The 24,743-nt window shown below is 33.0% G+C and overlaps 1 protein-coding gene across 1 annotated transcript in view; it reads right to left on the bottom strand.

Moving 5' to 3' along the window:
- SLF1 (SMC5-SMC6 complex localization factor 1) overlaps positions 1–24,743 on the bottom strand; it is a 54,575-nt gene that overhangs the window by 15,172 nt on the left and 14,660 nt on the right. Inside the window, 11 exon segments of the mRNA XM_006190039.3 lie at positions 480–627; positions 6,944–7,089; positions 7,092–7,108; positions 7,722–7,853; positions 11,924–12,087; positions 12,892–13,050; positions 13,531–13,584; positions 15,247–15,369; positions 16,221–16,364; positions 17,263–17,409; positions 19,511–19,654. Of these exon segments, the coding sequence (XP_006190101.2) occupies positions 480–627; positions 6,944–7,089; positions 7,092–7,108; positions 7,722–7,853; positions 11,924–12,087; positions 12,892–13,050; positions 13,531–13,584; positions 15,247–15,369; positions 16,221–16,364; positions 17,263–17,409; positions 19,511–19,654 (1,378 nt within the window).

The raw sequence follows: 24,743 nt of genomic DNA, 5'->3' as shown, positions 1-24,743 counted from the left end.
TTTTAATTGTAGGATTAAGGAAAACGTTAATAACATTATATACAAATACATAATTATTTACAGGTACTATTTTCTGTATTATTGAATTTTTGTGAAATCATCAAAATATCTTTGAATAATAAATGTGTGTGGGGAGCAAGGCTCATGTAACACTTAGAGGAAAATAGGAATACAAAATTCCATATACAGTGTGAGCTCAACTATGTAAAAATGCTTAGAAATACTAGAAAGGAAAATATTAAAAACTTAACAGTGGTTATGCATGTGAGAACATTCATTCCAGGTAATTTTTACTTTCCTCTTTATACTGCCTATATATGTGATGGTGTGTATAAACACACACACATACACTGTATGAGTAACTGTTTTAGGGAAAGCTTTAATATAAACATATGCTAAAGATTACAGAATACTGAAAGGAAACTCAAAACTAAGTCCCACAATGGGTCTAATAAAAAACATAACACAGACACACTTACCATCACAGGAAAGGGAAACATAATTTCCTAAGTCATCAGACATGTGTCGCATCACATTTCTACCCATCTTAAGACCAAGAAAGATCCAATAATCTATTGCTGCTCCAAGAATTCCAGCCAATAAGTAAGCTAGTTCATGTTTGAAGACCTAACATTGAGATGGAAAAAGTATTACTAAAACATATTGAAGTATATTATTTCTATCAGTGTTTATTTTCAATGCTTATTGGGGCAAAACATAGCTATTTAAAAACACAGGGTATGCTAAGGCTAAAAGAATTTAAGAACGCTAGCAAACTAACTCCCCTCTTTCCATTCTCTTCATCTCCTTCCTCCTTGCCCCCTTCCTCCCAGGATCTACATCTAATCTAGATCTCTATCTACATGACAAAACAGTTTATAAAACATATTTTCCAGGACTTACATATGGATAGCTTAACACAAACTTAAAATAATTTTGTCCAATGTGCTTTAGTCATGTACTAATTCCATTAAAACAATGAGGAAGTACTTGGCTTCTGTGATTTCTGTAAACAAGAACGTCTGCGACTATAAAACCCCTACTGTTTATACATGACATTAACTTTTACATTGTCTTAAGTGGCATTTCCCAGAAAAAGACTTGAAAAATATAATAAAAGCAAAGATGATGTTACTTTGTTGTAAAAACTCGATTGATTCAAATTTTAATTATTAAATTCTATCGAATACCCTTACCTAACTTAAAGATGTATGGAGATCAGTTTTAAAAGTATATTGCTTTACATTATCATTTCTATATTGAACACATCATTATTAAACTCTAATATAGCAAGACATACACAAACCTTACAATAAGCATGCTTTACACTAGTGTTTAAAAATATCTTTCTAATTCAAAAACTATGAAGATGAAGAGGTGTGAAAATAATATTTCTAAACACCTTTGATTAAACATAAACACTTTTTCACAGTGACATTAAAACTAGTTGAAATGCCTGTATTTTTGGTGTTTGTTGTCTAGGTGTGTTGGATGCGTGAAAAAAATCACTAACTTAACAGTTGGGTAGAAGACATGTGAAAAGGTTTTAATAAATGTTATGGTATCCAAACAGATTATAACTGCTATGTTCTGCCACCATACTACACCTAATGTGAGATTAGTGACAGAGAAATCTCTAGCACTTTGAACCCTCAGTGACTATAGTGACTATTATTTCTCCTTTAGCAGACAAGGTTCTTATAGGTATAGACAGTATTTCATTAAGGCATCATTTCTTATAAGAAGCAATTAGTTAAAAAACGATTTCAGAACCGAAGTGCTATTTTTGGATTGTTGCACAAACAAGGACAAATGGTCCAGCAGCACATACATGAGGCCTGCTGAAACAGTGTTTATTGAGGGAAAACCCACAGAGATAGGATCCTTAGCAGGTGTGCAGATTCCTTGTTGCCCTACTAGACTGTTGGGCAGCAAACTATATTCTGACAGGGGTGGACATTAGAATCTTGGAGAGAGACTCTGAAGAATAGGACCAAGGGGATTTTAAGCGGCATGATTAAGGAAGCACTGCTCTTCTTCTGACATGATCAGGGCCCTTGCCTGCAGCCCTTCTCCTGCCTTGATTAGAGGGCTGGGTTTAAGACTTGTAGTTGCAGTTGTGTGGCATGGGAAGGAGCAGCAGGACTGGCCACATCAGCAGGCTGGGGAAGTATCTACACCTCCCTCGGACCCTGGCAGGCTCCAAGCCTTGCAGCTGAACAGAAATGACTCCTTTAAGTGGTGGGTCTTAGCCAGTCTTCAACCAACTTTGCAAAGAATGGAGTTGGCTTCCTCCAAAGCCAAAACGTAGATGATCACTCTGAACAATTTTACTTCTCATGGTTCAAGTTATCAAGAGAACATAAAATACAACAGTGATAATCTATCTGAACTAGCAAACTCATCTTGTCAAGATCCATGCCACAGAACGTCTCTTCCGACATAATGTATACCTGAATATCAGCAACAACACTACTTACAGAGAAAGCAAGAGACTACTAAATTTTAATTTCTCATAAGTATTCCCCCATCTCAAGGGTAGAGTACATCAGAGTCACTTCAGATCTCTGGTCCTAAGACTCTGGATAGGGAAGAAGAGATTAGCCTACAGAGCTAAGCCTCATATGAACTGCAATCCAGCACTGCATTGATTAAAAATAACAAAATCAACCAGCTGACACTTAACCTTTTTCCTTATACAAATATCTAATATACATGTACCTGAAAATCACAAATGAATATCAATATTGTTTACTATTCAATTTACCTTAAAATTACTGTTATTCAACAGTTAGAGACAGGTAGGTCTTGCAGTACTTGCAAGGAAAGACTTTAGCACAGCAAGAAAGATGCTACTAAAGTTATTCTTATCTGTGCGTCATTGGCTGAACATACCTACAATATACCACATAACCATCATAGAAAATTTTTATATAAAAAGATACTTTCAAATCAGGTTCTTGGATCCTTTTATACTACTTTCTTATAACCATAGGACCAAGACTCTGCTATGGTCTGTACTCACTGTAGCTATAACAGTGTGTAAACAATGCTACTACTTCTAGCATAGTGGATATTTATGCTTTGGAAGTGGATTAATAGGAAAATGGCAAATAAACCATCAGAAGAGAAAAGCTGTCTTGGAATACTGATGTCTGCTAAAGCTGAAAGAACACAACATGAATACCCTAAGAATTAACAAAGAGACGAAAGAGATACGATCTGTACATCTATTTACCTTAGAACTTCTTTCTAAAATGTTAGTCTATTATGAGACATTCTGCCAATATAGTTCTTTATTATCTACCAGAACAAGTAATCTCCAATTAATAAACTTGGTCATGTTCCAAAAATTGACCAGTATAAAATGCCTAACAAATTTGAATCTTGGCTTTCTGATTCCCAGTTAGGGCTTTCCAAAATATCCCACAGCAATAGATGACAAACTGCTTCTCTAGTCCCTCTGGCAGAAAAATGCAAACATAACATACATATCGTGCCTTTTCCTACTTTACACAGTGGCATGTGAAATAAAAGAGAGAGAGTATGATATAGTGAAAACTTGGCCTCTAGCCAAGATTTTCCCTAAGAAGCTGTCACACCTTGAATAAGTTTCTTATACTCTTTAGCTTCAACATCCTTATCTACAAATACAAACTAGCTATAATTTCTACCTATAATTGTGGGGTATGGTTAAATAGCATTTGAGGATATCACAAAGAAAAGTAGGACTAACCACCAAGCTTAGTAAAATGTGTACCTCCCTCCATAACCTTGACACATCCCACCTCTGCTCTTTGCCAAGGAAAGCCCAAAGCTTTCCCAGATTATGACAATGAAATTCATTGCCATTGTGTCACTCTGCAATACTTTCTGACTGACATTATGACAAAACAATATTAGCATAAACTGAGGACTTCTGTTTAGCTAATGACTTAAATTGAATGCTTCAACTAAGCAAATCAAGATACAAATGCTTTACAGTACAGAAAATGATGTCTGTGAGCATGCATGGAATTCCTGAAATTGGAAACTGCCAAAAAGATTTAATTAAGTACAATAATGAATTCTAGGAGATAAAGTACCACAAAAAAACAGTTTATATGAATTTAAGCAATTCAAATGTTAAATAAAATATTAATTTGCAAAGTTCAAAACCAGTTCTCATATTACAACTGATGCTACAATTTACTATATACTGCTTTACAGATATGTTTAATTTAATTATAAATCTGAACAAAAATCTCCAAGTTAAATATGTATAAATCTGTTACTATTTACACCAGTATTTCCTGAGTAAATTCTTAGCTGTGGCAATTCCTTTGATGATTTAGTAAAACTATGGAAACGTCAATCATTGTTTTCAATTATAAATGAGCAATTTCATAAGGATAAAAAAGAAATGTTCCTTAATGAGGAAATATTTTCTATCCTTAATGATTCTATTGTCTAAACAGTACAAAAAAAGCATATGATAATTAATAAGAATTTTGTTAGTTTTAGCTTAGTAGTCTAGTTAGACCCAGAAACAATCTTCTCTTTTCAATGCCAATTTAAAAGGGGGGGGGGCCCTGAAAAGATTTTTTTTTTTTAAGAATGCCTCAGACATTCCCTAAATAGAATTTTTAAAAACCAGTAAGGGCTTCTGTTTCTAATAATGGAGGCGTCGTTAATTCAGATAAACTCTTTTATAGAAGAAAACCCAAAATGTTGAATAAAGTATGTAAAACATCTTCTGTAAAGTTATGAGGAATTGCTCAGCCAAGATCTAGGAGAAGGTAAAAACCAAGTGAGGCATTCAAAGCTAGCTGACTCTGCCCTAAGGATATTTGCTAATCCCAGAGAAAGAGCTGATACACAGAAGTGTGGTTTTTTGGAGCCAAGGGGAAAAAGGAGCAAAAAAGTCATAGCCCAAAGTCTAATGCCCAATGAGCTGACACCCTGCAGGGCTTCAATCTGAAAGTGAGCATGAATGAGAAGCAAAACTACAAGCTAATTGTAGCCCTGTACTTCACTTGGACTACCCAGGAACCCTCGAATCTGGCAACGGAAATTCTCTCTGGAGAAAGATATTCTGTCTTGGCCACAAACTGTTTCTAAAAATAATTTTTCAAATGCAATTTATGGCACATAGTCAACCATAACTAACTCATAAGAGAATATAAAAGATGTATGAGAAGGAAACAGTAGAAACAACAAATAGACTCACAAAAACTTCAAATATGGAATAATCAGACACAGACTATAAAATAACTATTACTGTCATGTTCAAAGACAAAAGAAAGCTTTAAATATTTTGTAGGAAACCAGAAACCATAAAAATATATCATAGTAATCTGGAAGAAAAAGAAGTCTAAAATTGGAAAAAATACAAAAGTTAAAAATGCAAAGGCCATATTTAACATATTAGACATAGCTGTAAAGAGACTAGTGAACTTGAAATTGGATGAAAAAACACTATCCAGAATGCTCCTAAGTGTAGAAAAAATGGAAAATATAGATGAGAGGGTAAAAGGCACAGAGGATACAAAGAGGGGGTATAACGTAAGTTTAATTGGAATTTAAAAAGTAGAGGATGGAAATGGATAAAAGAAAATAAATTAGAAGAGAACTTAGTTAGGAATTTTCCCTAAGCTTGAGAGACTTTCTGGCCATTTGACACCAGAGGTCCCTACCCAACTACTATATTTACTATTGCAAAGAAAATATTACTGAGCTAGCACTTACGATGGTATATCAGTCATTAAAACAAGGTATCACTATATATAAAGCAGAAAATGTTACAAAAGTACAAAGTAAATTCCCAAGGTAGATGATGAAACGAGCCTACAATTCAGAAGAGTTGATTAGAACTATTAAGCTTGACCTAATAAGTGCTATAGAACAATGTAAAATAACAGAGAAAACACATCTTGACCTTTAATCTCACATGTGGTCAAAAAGAGTTGAGTTAATTTCAGAAAGCAGAAATCTTTTGGAGCTTATTTTTCAACTATAATTTACTATTAGACATTAACAACAAAAGCATAGACAAACAATATCCATTAACAAAAACCAATTCGTCTAGAAGTTTTAAAACACTTTTTAAAAATTATTCTTAGATCAGAGGATTCGTAATTGACAGTAAAAAAAAAAAAAAATCCTAGATTAAAGTACCAAAACTTGCACAATGAATCTCAAGTTGTATTCAAAAGGCAATTTATATTAAATGTATATATAGAAATTAAGACTAAAAGGAAAAAAGATTCAAACATTCAAGAAGATAGGGTAAAAATTTTTTTTAAATGAGCAGAAACTAATGATATAACACAAAATAGACAATAAGGCTCCCAAAAGATTGTTTTGAAAAGGAGTAAAGTGACTAATACTTATTATGCATCTAAAACAAGGAAAAGTATTTTGCTATGCACTTTACATATTTTACTGCATTTAATCTTCTCAATTACCCTTCAGATAGATAATATACTAAAATCACTGTATGCTAAATTTCTGATGACAAGCAAAACCTACTTATGAAGAAATAGTTCAGGAAATAACTCTTAACATCCAGAAAGGTAGTTTTAAAAACAAGTAGAACATTTTATTAGTAGTACACCAAAAAGTTGTACGGATTCACTCAATTTTTAAGATCACAAGTTCCTTAAGAACTGAAATGTACAAAACCAAAAAGTCTAAAATGATAAGTAACTATAGATGTCTCAGCAGTGATGTCAAGTAACTGTCCAAATGTGGATGCAGCACTACATCCAAATGTGAGATGATGAAACTAGCCTCCGAGAACCTTTTACCTTAAAATTAGATAAACTAAATAGAAAATGATATATTTGGGTACATGTTAATGCTTTTTAAGTATTCAAAAAATAAAGGGAAGAAAAAAGATGCATAATTCAAAGAAGTACTTTTTTCATAGGCCAATATTCATTTGTAAATTAATCCTACTTACATCATTAGACTTGCATTTTTCCTTGTGAGAATATATAGTCCACTCCAAAAGCATATTTACTGGTTTGGTCAAAAGCCCAGAGGTCTCACTTCCTGACCAAAAGATTTCAAGAAGAACTGCCTTTTCTGTTTTTTTCAGACTCTGAAATCTGACCAGTCATACAATCTAATAAAAATATGAATGAAAAGTTTACCTTTATGCCAATCTGACCACTAAAGTTATTAATCATAATATCCATTAATTTGATCAGTATAGTTATTAGGTGTAATATCTTATCATAAAACAAAAAATTCTAACAATTCCTGAATATAAAAAGGTTATAAATAAAAATTATAATATATGATTATAATACAGAACAAAATTTTTAAAAAGGCCTCAGTTCAACATAATCACCAAGAAGTAAACAGTAATTCAACTGCATGTTTTAGAGAATATGCAAAACTTACGGATATTACAGATTCAGTGTTAAAACCTGGTATAGGCTTTTTACTTAAGTATTCAATTCTAAAGAATTCAAAAATATGTAAATTATGATAAATAAAATCAGTCTTATCTCTCCAAATAGGGAAGTTAGTGAAAAACAAAAATGTGAAGAACTAAGGAAACAAAAAGAGCATACAAACTTTTACTATCACTGAAGGACTGAATCTAGACATGTTTTTAAAATAAATCTACTTTAAATTAGAAAATCAAATGATTTTTTAGAAATATGTATATAAATAATTAGAAAAATGATGCATAAAATATATTTTAAAGTTTTTTGGTAACTAAAACTTACTTTTGACTCAGATGTCGCACTTCACTTTCAACTAAATTAAAGAAAAATTTGAGCAGTGTCAGGTGGAGCACCTTAGAGCCAATAATATTTTCTGAAATTTGATGACAGAAACTTTCATTGAAAAGGCAAGACCTGGAAAACATAAACCCAACAATCTATAGCATGCAAGCAACTCACTGAGTTAATTTGTGAGCAAAGTTTTTTCAGACTGTTATAATTTTAATAAAGTTTGCTTCAACAAAATATAAAGCAAATTCAACAAGGTTTTATTAATGTTTTCTTCCTTTAAAAAGTAAACTCTGTCAAATGTCCCATGACAGTTAATTTAATAATACATATCTAATTTCTCTATCATTTAATGAGTGTAATGTTTAACAACCATCTCGTATTCTCCCTTTGTACTTTGTATTTCACTGAAAATAAAAAAATTATGAATTAAACCCTTTTGATTCAGATGACCAGTTACACTGTCAATTTATAATACTCTCCAAATCGTTCTCTTACTCAAGATTATTTTCTTTTTCGTTATTTAGTAAAATGAAGGTCATTTAGGGCTATTTTTAAAAGTTTTAAAAATTCAGTATTTATTTTCTTTCCATCTTCTACAGCAGTCCTGTCCAATAGAACTTTCTGTGATGATAATGTCCTACTGAATATGTGAAATGTTGCTTGTGCAATGGAGGCGTTGAAGTTTTAATTATTTAATTCAAAAAGACACCTGCACCCCAATGTTCATAGCAGCACTATTTACAGTAGCCAAACATGTAAACAACCTTAATGTCCCTCGACAGATGACTGGATAAAGAAGATGTGGTATATTTATACAATGGAATACTACTCAGCCAGAAAAAAATGATAAAACAATGCCATTTGCAGCAACATAGATGGCCCTGGAGATTGTCATTCTAAGTGAAGTAAGCCAGAAAGAGAAAGAAAAATACCATATGAGATCGCTCATATGTGGAATCTAAAAAACAAACAAACAAACAAAGCATAAATACAAAACAGAAACAGACTCATGGACATAGAATACAAACTTGTGGTTGCCAGTGGGGAGGAGGGTGGGAAGGGACAGACTCGGAGTTTGAGATTTGTAGATAATACTGACAGGTATATATAGAATAAACAAGTTTATACTGCATAGCACAGGGAAATATATTCAAGATCTTGTAGTAGCTCACGGTGAAAAAGAATATGAAAATGAATATATGTATATTCATGTATGGCTGAAAAATTGTGCTGTACACCAGATATTGACACAACATTGTAAACTGACTATAACTCAATAAATAAATAAATAAATAAATAAATAAATAAATAAATTTAAATATACTTATATGTGGCTAGTGGCCACTGGGTTGGACTGCATAATTCTATAGCATTTGTTTGAAGAAAACATAAGATTACTCAGAACTCCAGGACTAAGAGAGATAGTCTAGGCAACAATATTCATTACAATCTTCTTTCAAATTTATTGTCAATTATATCAATGATGTACTTGTAACTTTGTAACTCTGTCTCCACCTTCTTTTTGAATACCATATCCTCAGATTAGTAATGGTCCTTAACAGCTATTAAATTTAACAATTCATTTAATACTAAGAGCTGTTCTAAAAGATTCTCCATGACCATATAGTTATTCAGTCTATCTGAAAACTGCCAGAGATAGATATTATAGTATCTTTCTTTTTCTAAGAACATGTATTATGGTATATTTCAAAGATACATTCAAAAGTAGACTGGTATTACCCTGCTCATCTCTATTCCTACCACTTCTCTAGGTATCTACCCCCAGACTCCTAACAGACCCAATTATTTTACAGTTAAATCTGGGTATCTGTTTATTAAAAAGTCTACTATTAAGCTGTCTGAATTCCATCTCTAGAGGCATCAATTAATTCATCCAAACATTTATTAAGCACTTATTAGGTTCCAGCCATTTTAAGCACTGAAGTTGGAGATGTTTAACACTGAGGATTTACTCTCAGAGAAAATCAGAGCTTGCATGCACTGTTGGGTGGGAATGCAAATTGGTGTAGCTGCTATGGAAAACAGTATGGAGATTCCCCAAAAATTAAGAATAGAACTACCGTTCAGATCTGGCTATCCCATTTCTGGGCACTTATCCAAAGAATACAAAAACACTAATTCCAAAAGAAATATGCTCCCCTGTTTATCACAGCATTATTTACACTAGTCAAAATATGCAGACAAACTTAAGTGCCCATCAATGAGTGAATGAAGATGTCTCATTCACACTCTCACACATACACACACAATGGAATACTACTCAGTCATAAAAAGAAAAATATTGCCGTATGTGACATGGATGGACCTTTAAAGTATTGTGTTAAGTGAAATAGGTTAGATGAAGAAAGACATGTATCCTTATTTCACTTTTATGTGGAATAAAAAAACAAGCAAGCAAAAGACAGAAATAAATGAGCACACCAGACCAAACCAAAAGAAATACATAGATACGCATAAGAGTAGTGGTTACCAGAGGGGGAGGGGTTGGGGGGAGGTGGAGAGAAGGGATCAACTGTATGGTGACAGACGGAACTCAATTTTTGGTGGTGAGTACCCTGTAGGTATGCAAAAGTAGAAATACAATGTTCTACATATGAAACTTATATAATGTTGCAAACCAATGTTACCACAATAAAAAATAAATAAAAAAAAAAAAAAGCCAGAGGCTGACTTAAGTGACAAAAGTAACTAACAGAAAGGAAAGGGCAAGAGATAAAAAGTGGCAACTGACTTGCATTTTAAAGGATAATTAGGAGTTGGCCAGGTATTTGGAGGGTTGCAGGAATGGAGATTTATACTAGGCAAAGAAAACATAAGGACAAAGGGACAGGAAATGAAAAATAGTTCAGCCAATGGGCATATTTGGGAAGATGATGAAGGTGAGAATGGAGACATACATAGAGGCTAAATCATGAAGGGTCTTATGTGTTTTGCTAAGGAATTTAAACCGTTTCCTATAGGTGAAGTGATTGTCAGTGAAGGATTTTTATCCGGGAAATGACAAGATCACTTTGGAAAGAGTGTATGGGGGTACTTTGGAAGATAAAGGAAAAAAGCAGAGTAAAGATCAATAAAGCAGGTATTACAACAGTTTACATAAGAAGCAATGAAGGCTTTTAAATAAAGGCAATGACAGTGAAACAAGAAACATACTTGGAAATTAGGAAGAATGCCAGCTATGTAAACCATGTATCATCACATCCTATACCTATGCTGGGCTAGTACTCTGTTAGAACTATGTTTACATCTCAGTCACCTTCAAAAGTGCAGGAACTGTTACATTATATTTATCTTTTCTTTTAATCTCTGAAACACAGCACAATGCCTGGCTCCCAGTAGCTACTCAATAAACATTTTCTGAAAAAATAAATAAATGCATACCAGCTAGCTGATGAGCTTGCTTCAAATATAACACAACCAAGATGGTAGGTAAATCCTTATGATCTCAAAGAGGCAACCAAATATCTAGCCTTTGCCTGGCTAGTCAAGTATCCTTTCTCTTACTATGGATCCTCCTAAAACTGAACATTTGGGATAAAAAGAAAGTACTTCCTAGACAAAGGAGGGCTATCAGATACAGACAGCTATCAGAGAAGAAATGGAAAAATGGTTAGTTCTGTTTGAGAAAGAAGCAGAAATAGGAGGGATTTCTGAAGAGATTAACATATGGAAGACAAAGGAAGGATCTAGGCAGATGACAGCATGTGCAGAGGCATGAAAGAGATGACATATTTAGGAAACATTAAGTTCAGTTTCAAAATTCAAATTTCTAGCAGAAAAAATATAACAGAAACACTAAAACAGATAATGTACACAGTTACAAATGTTTATACTGTTGATGACCAAAATCTGATGATATTCATATCCCGTAAGTTTTTCTTAATTTTTAAAACATGCAAGCACATTTTGTTAGAAAATAAAAACAATGATTTAATTAGTTTTATTTCCTCTGAGTTCATTTCATATATTCATTAAACTTTTTTTAAAATAAATTGACTAACATGACCAATTTAGACTTGGCCTTTGCAATAAATAACAACACACAAACAAACCAAACATACAACACACAATTTTTTCTAAAAAGAAATGTACTTCTTTCATCAGTATCTAAAAAATGTGTAGCAGAACAATGACAATATGAAATTTAGCATCCAACATGTGAAATTCCTTACCTGATAAGCACTTCTATTAGAGACCATGCCCCTTTCATACAAGTTGGACACTGAAACAACTCTAAGTAATATCTTGACATGGCTGGGGACTTCCAAGGAGGGTGGAGGTGAAGAAGAGCTGACAATATATGAAAGTATCGACCAGAAAACGTATCTATGTTATCCTATTATTTAAAAATAAACAAACAAATAAAAGACTATAGCTAAAAATATAGTTTCACCAGCTGATTTAGTTTAAAACTGTAATAACCCAGACCTATCTTCCTTGGCAAGAATATGTGTTTGGACAAAGGAGAACAGATGGAAGCATGATATTTAGCTAATTAAATACTGCAACTGAGAAAGAGGCACTCTCTAAATATGCATCTACATATTAGATAATCCTAGCTATTGAGTCAAATTTATATGAACTGTCCATTTTACTTCTCATGATCACAGTGAGATTAATTGTTCCCAAATGTGACCTGAAATGAACTAACGGTTACAAACTTTATATGCAATATTCTTACCTATCACTAACATCAGTTTGACATAGCTTAAACTTGTTGTTTCTTCAAATTGGCAATATGATGAAGAATATGACTGGAAAGCTACCTTTGAAAAGCTGTCCCTATTGGTTTTCACAGTTTAAGGATATGTTCACTGTCTATACATACCATGAATAACAATGATTGTCAATGTACTAAACAAGTAATTTACTAAATGATATTCTAGACCCTTGAAGTATGATTTTTATGTTAGATACTTTTTTCTCAGAATTTTTTCTGTGGCAGTAAAGCAAGTTAAAGCATTCAGCGTTAATATCTAGTATAGAGTCTAAAAACAGAAAAGAAATGATAAAAAATGGGTGCCACATTTCCTACTAAAATGAGGGGAAGGAATAATGGAGAGAGAAAATAAACTATACTTACACCAAATGAGAAATGTTCATACTTTAACATTCTTTGAACATGTAAGACTGCTCTTACCTGTAGAATGTTCTCTAGAAGAGCATGAAGAAGGCATACAGGAGGGATATAATGTGCTTGCAAGGAGGAAAGTTCCTCAATTGCTTCTTTAAAAAACTGTCCTTCAATGAGGCTTTCAATTAAATTTAATACACCTCGGGGAAATTCAGCATTTTTAACCTAAGAAAGGAAAGATTCTATGACTCAACACTGTAAAATTCTGAGATAAAATCCTGGATTAGTAAGGAGCCTTAACTTCCTCATATGTAAAATGAACTATCAATCCGTACCCTCACTACTTCAGAGTTGCTATGTGGTTCAAAAAGGATGATTTATAGGAATGTGTTTCACAACAATAAAATTGCACTGCAAAACATATATATTATTGTTTTATTTATTATTTCCTGTCCCCTTATATAGTAAGGGAAAATACTACCTCTAAAATTATCAATTTTTACTACTGTATAGAATTTTTTTTGGAATTTTGATAGAATACTATTTTTCTTTTTCATTTCTGATTAGAGAAACTACATTTCAAATTTGATGGGAAGTTTTGTCTTGCAAACGACACATTCCTCTATATCAAAATAACTAAAAATAATAAAACATAGAGCTTACTTATTGCCCCCATCACCATCCTACTCACTCCAAATCCCTTACCTCAACATTGTATACTGGTTGTTTATCTATTCTAATGCAGCTGTATCTTATAGCCTACAAAACAGAAACCATTAATTAAAATTAAACATTTTTAGGTTGAAAAATTCATTTCAGCTTACAAAGCATAAAACCTTGGCCAAACTTACAAAATAGATTTAGGAAGACATTAATAGCTATAACTGATCTGACTCTCATGTTTACTCAGACTAGTGACCTCCAACATTTTGGGGTAATATTACTCTTATGGATATGAACATTCTCTATTTTCTCCTTCTAAATTAAAATAACTTAAAAGGTAAAGTCATATTCACTTTGAAGACCTGAAGAGGTCCATTATCCTGAGTATTTTAATAATTAGAATATAAATGGAGAGAACATTTTGTATAAAACTCCATGAGGGAACAAAGTGTAGTCATGTTTTGCATACAATCACATATAAAATCTGCCTCTATTGTAAAACACCTATAATTTTATATTTGCTTAAAAAAATGATACTGGAAAAATATTTGCAACAAACATAAAAAGAGATAATATCCTAATTATATAGAGTTCTAGAAGCAATGGTATAAAACAATCTAATGGAAAAATAAAGAATATCAACAAGCAATTGGCAGAGGAATAAATACACAAATGGCAAGTGAAGATAAAACATACTCAAACTTGCTACTAACAAGAAATATAAATTAAAACAATGATAAAGCTTTGGCTTCCACTTAGGATGTAGCAAGCTGAAAAGAGGCATACTACATTATGAACAAGAAAAAACTGGAAAATCTACAAAATCTTAATTTTACCTGAACCCATCAGACAGCAGAGATCTTAGTGCAACAAACTATACAGAAATATGAAGCAAGACAGGAGCCTTCAACGACATGGGACATTAGCAATGATTTATCTGAGACAGAGCATGGTCGGAAGTGGAGGACTCCATTACATGTGGGTAAGGAAATTCCAACTTAGATGTTTCACCATTTGCTTAAGGCCAAATATGGGTCAGCATGAGAGAACAGAACCCACTGGGAATCAATAAAATGAGGGGAGTTTGTACTCTATGGCACGGATCTTCTCCATGGACCTCACTGGGTGCTCATGCAAATAAAAAGACAGGGTGAGAGACTAAAAAACGTCTCCCTTGCAGTGAAGGCTGAGAGGAGGTGAACAGCAGTGCTGTGGGAAAGGCCGCAAACCCAGTCACCCTCAGGACACATGAGAACCCATAATCTGCCGGATTAGGGAACAGGAAAAAAAAATCCTTTAACCCTAAAGAGGGGCAGGAAGAGATCTTAATCACAGATCATTAGCGATCCCTTATTACTGGGGCAGGGCAAGAACACTGACAAAGCCCTTCTCCAAAATCCAGGGCTTCAAAGACTTCCTCAGACATAGGCTGAAATCAGACAACAGAAACACGGATCCTCCAGACCCTCATCCTCCAATAGGAGGTTAGCAAGCATTCAGCAACAAGTTACAGCAGTTTATAAAACATAATTTATCCATGACATCACTGAGGTATAAGTAGCAGAGAATTCAGCAATTTACTAAACATCCAAATACACTAATTGCTATTCATAAAAAATTAATGGACTAAGATTATTTATTTTAAGATACATTAAACATAATAATGAGTCATTTTATTATTATTTTTATTATTATTATACATTGGTTACACTACAGAAGGATAGAAAACTACAAAATTTTTAGTATATCAAGTTCTACCTGAGCTCTATATATGTGTTTCCTTAAGGCATTTTTCACATCAACAATATCCACATCTGTCCGGATATCCTTGGTTTTTGATTCTTTGGCATGATCAGCAAAAACAGAAATCTTCATTTCTTTCTGCAGACACACAAAAGTAGTTTAGACAATGTACCAAAGAGTGTCAACACAAATGGTAAGTATCACAATATAATACAAGAACACATTCATGCAGTGTTAACCACGGCAAAGATCCTTTTAATTATATTATATAAAGATTACACATTAAGATAATTAAAAAGCAAATGTTTTAATTGGAAACTCTGACCTGATATTTACATGTGTACTTTCTTAAGTACTTTTCATTTTAACCTGTTCTGAATCTTTCTTGGAACCTCTATCTTACTTTTCTTTTTCTTTTTTCTTGTTGCCATGTTCACAACATGATTATTTACTTACCTTCTTTATTTTTCTGAAGACTCCTCTGTATGTATATATATATATATATATAAACATGCTATGGTTTATACTGTAAAATAAAGTTACACTCTAGAAAAACTAACTCAAGAAAGATCCTGTTTAAAAGACAAGCTACCTTATTAGTAATGATCTGTACTATATCACAGGTAAGCAAGAGAAAAAGTAAAATTCCAATTAGAATGTACTACTCAAATTACATATACATGTATTTTTCATTTTAAGAATTTTAGCCTCTTTTGTCAGTAACTTTCTTTTTTGTCAGGCAAAATATATTTGAATATCCAGATTATTAATTCAAATTGTGTACACATGTAAAAATACTTTCATTGTGAACCAAAGTTAATTATAACATTAATTATGAATATTACAGCAGATCAAGAAGATTCTTTACATAAGATGTGCAGGTTATATTTAACACAGCAAGCAATAACAAATCAGATTATGTATATAGATGACACTATGGAGGAGCCAGAAAAAATAAAAATCATTTAGCTTAGCTTACAAAGTTTTACCTGATCTCTATAAATGTGCTTTCTTAAGGTACTTTTGTCGTGTCTGATGTCCTTCCTGGTATCTCTTTCTTTCTCTTTTTTGCGTTTTTTCCTCAAAGTATAACTCCTATGATGAACATCTTCATCCTTTTTCTTAATTTCCTTCTACACATATTTAGACCACAATAAAAAAAAAATCTCAATATGAAAGATGTATGCTACAAAATCCAAATAAATTCAAGTGTCTGACTTATAACACATTAAAAAAAACATAACAGTTATATACAACAGGAAATCTCATCCACTAGAATGGGGATACATTAGTAAAATATTTTGGAAAACAGCTGGTCATTACCTAGTACAGTTGAACATAGACAGTCCTAATGACCCAGAAATTCTCCTAGGGATGATATCCTAGGATACACCCAAGGAATATATCTGAAGCTAGAGGAACTCTTGAACATGTGCATCAAGAGTCATGTAAGAAAATGTTCACACTGTTCATGGAAAAAATGCTTGTAATTGCAAAAATCAACCAATCCATCAAAAGCAAACCAACAAAAAGAAACCCAAATACTTATCAATAGTACAATGGATAAAATATACAATTATGAAAAAATGAAATATTATATACTAGCAAAAAAGTCACAGAAGACGATAAATACCACAAACTACAAAAGTTCACTAATAGGCAAAACTAAACAATATATTGTTAAGGGATACATACATAGCTGGCAAAACTATAGTGAAAAACAAGAAAATAATTAAAACAAATTCCAAGATAGAGGTTAACTCTGGAGAAGAGGAAGAAAAGGGGATGCAGCTGGAAATGACACATAGCAAGGTCTTAAAAAACTAAGAATACTCTATTTCTTAACCTAGATGGTGAGTACATAGCACTTATTTTTGTATCCTTTCAAAAATTATACACAAATGCTTCATAAATGTTTATAATTTACATATAATACATATAAATAAGTAACAATTTCATAAAATGCTATATTTAGTAAATTTAGAATAGTGTAAAATGTAAATAAATTATTTTTAATTTGGAAGGTCTTACCTGATTTCCACATGGGTGCCTTCCTAAGGCATGTCTCATTTTAACCAATTTCAAATCTTTACTAGAATCTCTGAATTTTTCTTTTCTGTGATGTTCAGTCAAAGTAGAACTAATACTAACATCTTCATCATAATTTTTCATTTCCTTCTGCATGTTAGTGAAAATACTTTGGTTAAACCATAGAGTAACCATAGCCTCAATACAACCAATGCAAGTCACAACAGAAAAACTGCACCAGGAAGGTAGATTTTATAAAATAGACACATGATATCAAATATAATATTGTTAACTTAATCTTCCTTGGAATGTCCGCTTTTTTGCTGTCATAAGATTAGTGAAAGCTAATTTGGTTATCTTCATTACTTTATTTTCCAAATTTTGTGAAAATAATTTAGGCCATGCATTAAATAGAGTCTTGTCATTAGATGCATCAAAAGAAACATCTCAGAAAAATCTTTGTATAAGATATAGGTATAGTAATATCAAACAGAGTAAGAAGTATTACTAACCATATTGTTATTCATTAGACTAAGTAATTAATTTTAAAAAACTAGAAATTGTTACCTGAATTTTAGAAGTCAGGATGTTTACAGATTTTTTTAAACTTTTTTTTCAGTAGAGATACAACTGATGTACAATGTAAATTACAGGTATAAAATACAGCGATTCACAATTTTCAAAGGTTATACTCAACTTATAGTTATTATAAACCACTGGCTACAGTCCCTGTGCTATACAATATATCCTTAAAGTTTATTTATTTTATGCAGAAGTTTGTACCTCCTAATCCCCTATCCCTTTACTGCTCTTCCCCGTCTCTATCCCCACAGTTAACCACTAGCTCCTCTTCACATCTGTGAGTCTGTTTCCTTTTTGTTATATTGACTAGTTTATTTTTTAGACTCCACATATAAATATCAAACAGCACTTGCCTTTCTCTGTCTGACTTATTTCACTTAGCTTCCTTCCAATTCCATCCATATTGTTACAAATGCAAAACTTCATCCTTTTTAATGGCTGAGTAGTCTTCTATTGCATATTAAACACCATATATTCTTCATTCATTTGTTGATGGACACTTAGGTTGCTTCCATTATCTTAGCAACTGTGAATAATGCTGCTAGGAACATTGGGGTGCATGAATCTTTCAAATCAGTGTTTTGGGGGTTTTTTGGAGATATACTCAGGAGTGGAATTGCTGGGTCACATGGTAGTTCTACTTTTAGTTTTTTGAGAAACTACCATAGTGTTTTCCACAGTAGCTACACCAATTTTACATTCTCACCAACAGTGTATGAGGGTTCCCTTTTCTCTACATCCTCGCCAACATTTGTTATTTGTGGTCTTTTTCATGACAGCTAGTATGACAGGTGTGAGGTGATAACTCATAGTGGTTTTAATTTGCATTTCTCTGATGATTAAGAATGTTAAGCATCTTTTATATGCTTGTTGACCAGGCATAAGGTTTTTATTTTTATGTCGAGTTATATGAGCTGTTTATATATTTTAGATATTAACACCGTATCAGTCATATCATTTGCTAATATTTCTCCCATTCAGAAGATTGCCTTTTTGTTTTGTCAATGGGTTTCTTTGCTGTGCAAAACCTTTTAAGTCTAATCAGGTTCCATCTGTTTATTTTTGCTTTTCTTTCTTTTGCTTTAGGACGTAGATTCAAAAAGAAAAATACTGCTAGAAATTATATCAAAGAGCATTATGCCAACCTGAGTTTTATGGTTTCAGGTCTTAATTTTGAGTTTACTTCTGTATATGGTGTGGAGAAATGTTCTAATCTCATTGTTTTACATGTAGCTGCCTGGTTTTCCTAGCACCACTCGAAGAAACTGTCTTTCCCCACTGATGCAGGTGGAGTGTAAAACTCCCCTACTATTATTATGTTACTGTCAATTTCTTCCTTTATGTCTGTTACTATTTGCTTTATGTATTTAGGTACTCCTTTTCTGCATGCATATATACTTACAATTGTTTTATCTTCTTCTTGGATTGATTCCTTGATCATTATATACTGCCTTCCTTTGTCTCTTGTAACAGTCTTTATTTCAATAAGAGTTTCAAAACAGAGACATTAGGCAATATCTTAATATGCTGAAATTATAGACTATACTACACAGAGCTGGGTTCAAATACCAGCTCTGTGATTCCAAAATCCATGTTATTTCCACCAAATATTGTCCCTCAAACAATTCTATAAGAAAAATCAGAAAAAACGTTAGTCTATAAAGTTTACCTGGGTTCTGCACATGGTCTCTTTTAAGGCACCTTTCATTTCAAGAAATCCTGTATCTTTCCTGAAATCTTTGTTTTTTTCTTGATTGCTATGGTTTTTCCAAGCAGAATTAGTCTGGGAATCTTCATCATTCTGAATTTCTTTCTGTATGTATGTAAAAATAGTTTAGGCAATCAATTAAGTATAATTTCAATATTATATACTTTATTTGTATCCAACTTTATACCTCCAAAATATTTTGGTAGTGAAACGGGTAAAATGCACTCTTTTAAATCAAAGGTTATTAAGCAGTAGTAAATTCTTCCTAGGAAAAAATCACTACAACAGAGGCCCTGAATAATAAATAATACTAATAATAATGTATTTCAAGAAAAGCTAATGCTTTGTTGGTCTAGTAACAATCAACCCTTTTTATGAATAATCATGAATAAAAATATTTTATCTAGTCCTTAACCAAATTATAGTTACAATCTAGATAAAAAAATTTCTGATTATACATCATTTCTCAGAGTATTTTCCAGCTTTTTACTAATAAGACTTCTCATTTGCAACTCCATCAAACAGAGAGGAACAGAGGCTAATAGCTGAATTCAAAGCTCTTATTTTACTTGAGTATAAATAAGCAATTATCTTCCTCTAACTCTATCTCAAACATTTATTTCTGTTGCCAAGAAATCCAAACTGAATTCATAAAGCACCTGTCAATAATAATTTTAAGAATAATTGGATATGTACTTATAATTCTAGAAGTTTAGTAAGTAAAGAATTGGGAGTAAAGATGAGGTCAAGATAGCTCCCTAAAATGTAGCTATGAAAGGGTATTGAGACAGTCACTATCTTTACATAAAGAGACTGGAGAATCACTGTTCTCCTAGGGAACGATTATGGTATAGCCAAAATGTGCTGAGGCCTATGGTGTGATCTTTAGTTCCCTTTCACTTGTACTGGGATTCCTATATAGATGTGAGGCTCATATCCTGCAACCAGAGAACAATTCCTGACAGTAGTTGATTAAATTTCTTCACTTAGTCAGAAAAGTGAAACTGAAAACTAAGAAAAATGAAGACTTTTCTTCTTTCCTATTACTGGCATCAAAGAAAGAATTACTCTGAATGTACAAACAACTTCTGTTAGGGACAACTTGAAGGGGGATAAACTGAGTTTCTGGGTTTCAATTTCACATGGATGAGAAAGAGGATAAATCCTCAGGCTTAGATCATTAGGAAATGTCTAAAATATAGGATGATTTAATCCCATATAGATTCCACTTAAAGGATATATATGCAAAAGAACATAACATTATCATTAGCAACTAGGCAAGATCATGCTATTTTCTAATCCTGAATATACTTACTTAAGCATCCATTTCAGATGCTATATGTTGATCTGTAAATTAGAATGTATGATTCAAGTATCCTATAGAAGCTAATTAAAAATCATAACCTGATAAATTATGACATTTATAAAACTTTAAAAATAATCTATGTTCTATAGAGCTAAACAAATGATCAACAAGCCATAATTGTTCCCAAGCCATTAATACTTTCTCCAACTGGCTACTCTTACAAAAAATATACGCATTACTTATCTGTATTCATTTCTTATTCCTCATTTTATAAATATTTTAGTGCCAACTATGTAGGCACTAAATATGGCAGTGTTAGGTGTTTGTCTCCTAGATGATCTAGGAAAAGAGAGCCATGTTTAATCTCTTTTGTATAGTATAATGCTATGTTCCAAACAGATGACCAAAAGCCTACTTATTTAGTAAACTACTCTATTATCCAGGATAGGGCAACACAGTGTGGCAATGACAGTTTGCCCTGGCTTTTGATTCACATGTTTGACTTTGCTTTCTGTCTTAGAATAGGTATGAATATGCTTTAGTCTCCAGGTCTTACTCCTTGATTCAATCATTACATTTGCCATAAAACTTGAATGAATTCACGAGACTGGTGGAGAGCCAGAGAAGTCAAGCAAATAGAACAAGCATCTTTTGAGTGCTTTATGTGGCTCTTAACTAGTATTGATACTGATTTTTAAATGGTACCTCATAATCCAAGATTGACTACTAGTAGGACATGATAATCTTTACAGCATGAAGTATTTTTAACTATCCAGAAAGAAACCAGGTGAGTTTCTTTCTTTCTAGTTTCAAGGAAACTTAATACCCACAATGAGAAAAGCAAGGGGAGACTTGAGGAGAGAAGCCTTAAAATTCACTGAGTGCTTGGTCTTAAATATTTGGTCTGACATATGATAGTTGTAAGATCATGGGAAAATTATTTAACCCAATTATATCTCATTTCACTAACTGTAGAGTGGGGCTATATTACATACCACACAGGATCATGATGTTTAAAATAAGAGTTAAGTGTATAAAATGATTAGCATAGTGCCTGCCTGGCACATAGTAATATCGGCCTAGATTAATAGTAGCAATAATTCTCACAACAACCAAAGTAAGGTAAGTATTAGGTTCTACATAAAAAGGAAGAAATTCAGTCACAGAATAAATGACTTTCCTATGGTCAAAGAGCTAACAAGTTATAAATCTAGGTCAACAATTAGTTATCTGGCACAAAAAGGTTTTTTTTTGGTTATTCCTACTATACTTCCGTAAGAATTTTCTGTGGTTCATTTTAATTTCTTTCTAAAACAGGACTAAGTATCCTTTCTCGTGATACCTTTCTCGGTCCAAACAATTCAGACACATTAGTCATTTGTTCGTCTGGATTTCTATACCTTGCACATAATTTTAGAAATGCACAATACACACTGAACTATAATTAATACTTTCCATCTTCTGTTTTTCCCAATAGTAAGCACTTTTAAGTCTGGCAGTTGGTCTTACTCATTTTCCACAGCACATTGCGTAGTGCTCAGTAAAGTCTTCAATAAATAACTGTAAATCTGAACTAAATAATTCCTAATTCTGTTACTAAGTGGCTTTCCCAAAAGTTAAGTAGGTTACACAAAACTTATTCTTTTAAACAATTGCTTAATTGTTACTTTTAACTCAGTCATTTTATATGGCAACTCTTCTTCGAGGACACTTTAGAATGCATCTAATGAGGAATATATTATGTTCGATGCCCCAGTGGTAGTTAACTTCATTTTGGTGTCTTGCTTTTCTTCTATCTTCTCAGAGGGGTTCACAAAATGCCTCCCTTATTTGGAATGAATGGTTGTGAACGCTCAGCTGCCTAACGCAGAACTAAGAAAACAATGTATTCTAAGAACAATTACAAGTTAGGGATTGTCTATCATTTTTGCTTTATACTTTTGCTGTCCTCCAGTATTTCAGCAGCTGAATGTGACCACTGTCAGACTACTGCAAAATAAGGTTATGGATAAAACATACTACATATTACACTTTATTCATTTCTTTCCATAGAAAAAGAAAAATTCAGATTTTTTTTTCTAATTTAGTTAAGAAGGGTCTTCATTCTGTTGATAGTTAATACTACCTTTAAACTGTTGAGATAGTAGATCAGATATGATGCTTCTGGCTGCAAGTAATAGACTACCAATTCAAACTAATGTAAACAACATGGAAATTAGTAGCTCACAACTGGCAATGTGGTCCAGTGCTAAGATAGGTTTCAGAATTGATTAATCCAGAAACTTTAGTATCTCTACAAAAGCCTACATTCTGTCTCTACACTTTGTTGTTTATAGAATTGGTTTTTATTCTAAGGCTACTTCTCCTCATGGTCAAAGAATGGTGGCCAGTAGTAATTCAGGTTTTATCCTTCCATGTTCACATCTAACAGATGTCAGGCTGCCAGTGGCTCTCTTTTCGGAATGAGAAAGAAACTTCCCAGCTGCTCTTACATACCTCTCTTCATGTCCCATGAATCAGAATTGGTTCACATGCCCATTCCTAGACCAATCACTGTCAAGGACAATGAGATTATCCATAGTCCAAGCAGATCCATCCTCTGAACTAAGGTCAAATTTCCAATCCACATTGCTGTTACTCAGTAGGGAAAGGTAATTATAGAATGATATATTACATCTACTCTTGGAATAACTTCAAGGGTTGTTCATAATTTCTCTATTAATCTAACAAATACAAATAAGAACCCATGTGCCAGGCTTTATGCAAGATGATTCAGATAACTATGGAAAAGACAGACACCATCCTTGGTGACAGTGTTTTTGGTTTATATGGGGAAAAATACATTAACCAAGTAATCAGCCAGTTAGTTAATTACAATTGTGATGAGTACTATAAAGCAAAATAATGCTATCGGACACATCATTGGTGAACCTAACTATTTTAAATAAGGGGATCAGGGAGGCTTCCTTGAAGAGGCAACAAAATAACTGGAAACTGAATGATGAGCAGAAGGCAGGCAGGCACAGGGAGTGAAGAGTAGTGAAGAGGACATTTTTAGACAGAGAAGATAGTTTTTGAGAAGACACTGAGGTAGGAAGTAGCTAAGCCTGCTTAAAAAACTGGGAGAAGGCAGTTGTGTTATAGTATTGTGAGCCTAGAAAGAAGTAGAGCAGGTTACAGTTGCAATAGGTAGGAGTGACAGGAATCCTGCAGGAAATTAAAGCCATGTTAGAGGTTTAGGACTTCACCCTAAGGGCAATGAAAAGCCAACTGAGAGTTTTAAGTAAGATCAGAACTTTAAGAAAGAGCATTTTAGCTGTTTCTTTTGACTGAAGTTGAATGAACTAGAGAAAAAGGTAAGAGTTACTAGGAAATTAGCAAGAGTGAAAAAGTACAACAACAGGGAGAGTAAGGAGTCAATGTTAGGAGCACAGAAGAGGATGAAGTCAACATGATGTCAGTATAGGAGAGAAGCAGTTTGACTGAAGAGGCATCTGAGATAAAATCAACAGAACTTGATAACTGACAAGATGTGGGCAAGAAAGGAACGGAAGGTTTCAAGGGTAATTCCCAGGTCTCTAACATAAATTATTAGAGAAGAGGTTGTGTAGTATCTATTGAGATAGGAGACACTGAAGAAGGAGCCGGTTTTTGCTAGAAGATCAAGGTTCTGCTTTTAGACATACTACAAATTCTCTCCCACCTTGAGTGACCCTTCTTAAAAATTCTTTACTTACCTTCAGAGGAATTCTTCTAGGGTTATTTCCATTCATACAACTTATGGAGTGATATTTAACCAAGTGGGAAGAGGGAGGTAGAGGAAATAAAACAGGAAAATATTTCTAAATTCTTAGAAATAGTTCCCTCTTCTCCAATGGGAACATAACC

Source organism: Camelus ferus, chromosome 3, assembly GCF_009834535.1.
Source record: "Camelus ferus isolate YT-003-E chromosome 3, BCGSAC_Cfer_1.0, whole genome shotgun sequence".
Lineage (NCBI taxonomy): Eukaryota > Metazoa > Chordata > Mammalia > Artiodactyla > Camelidae > Camelus > Camelus ferus.
This window is presented reverse-complemented; position numbering and strand designations above follow the sequence as displayed.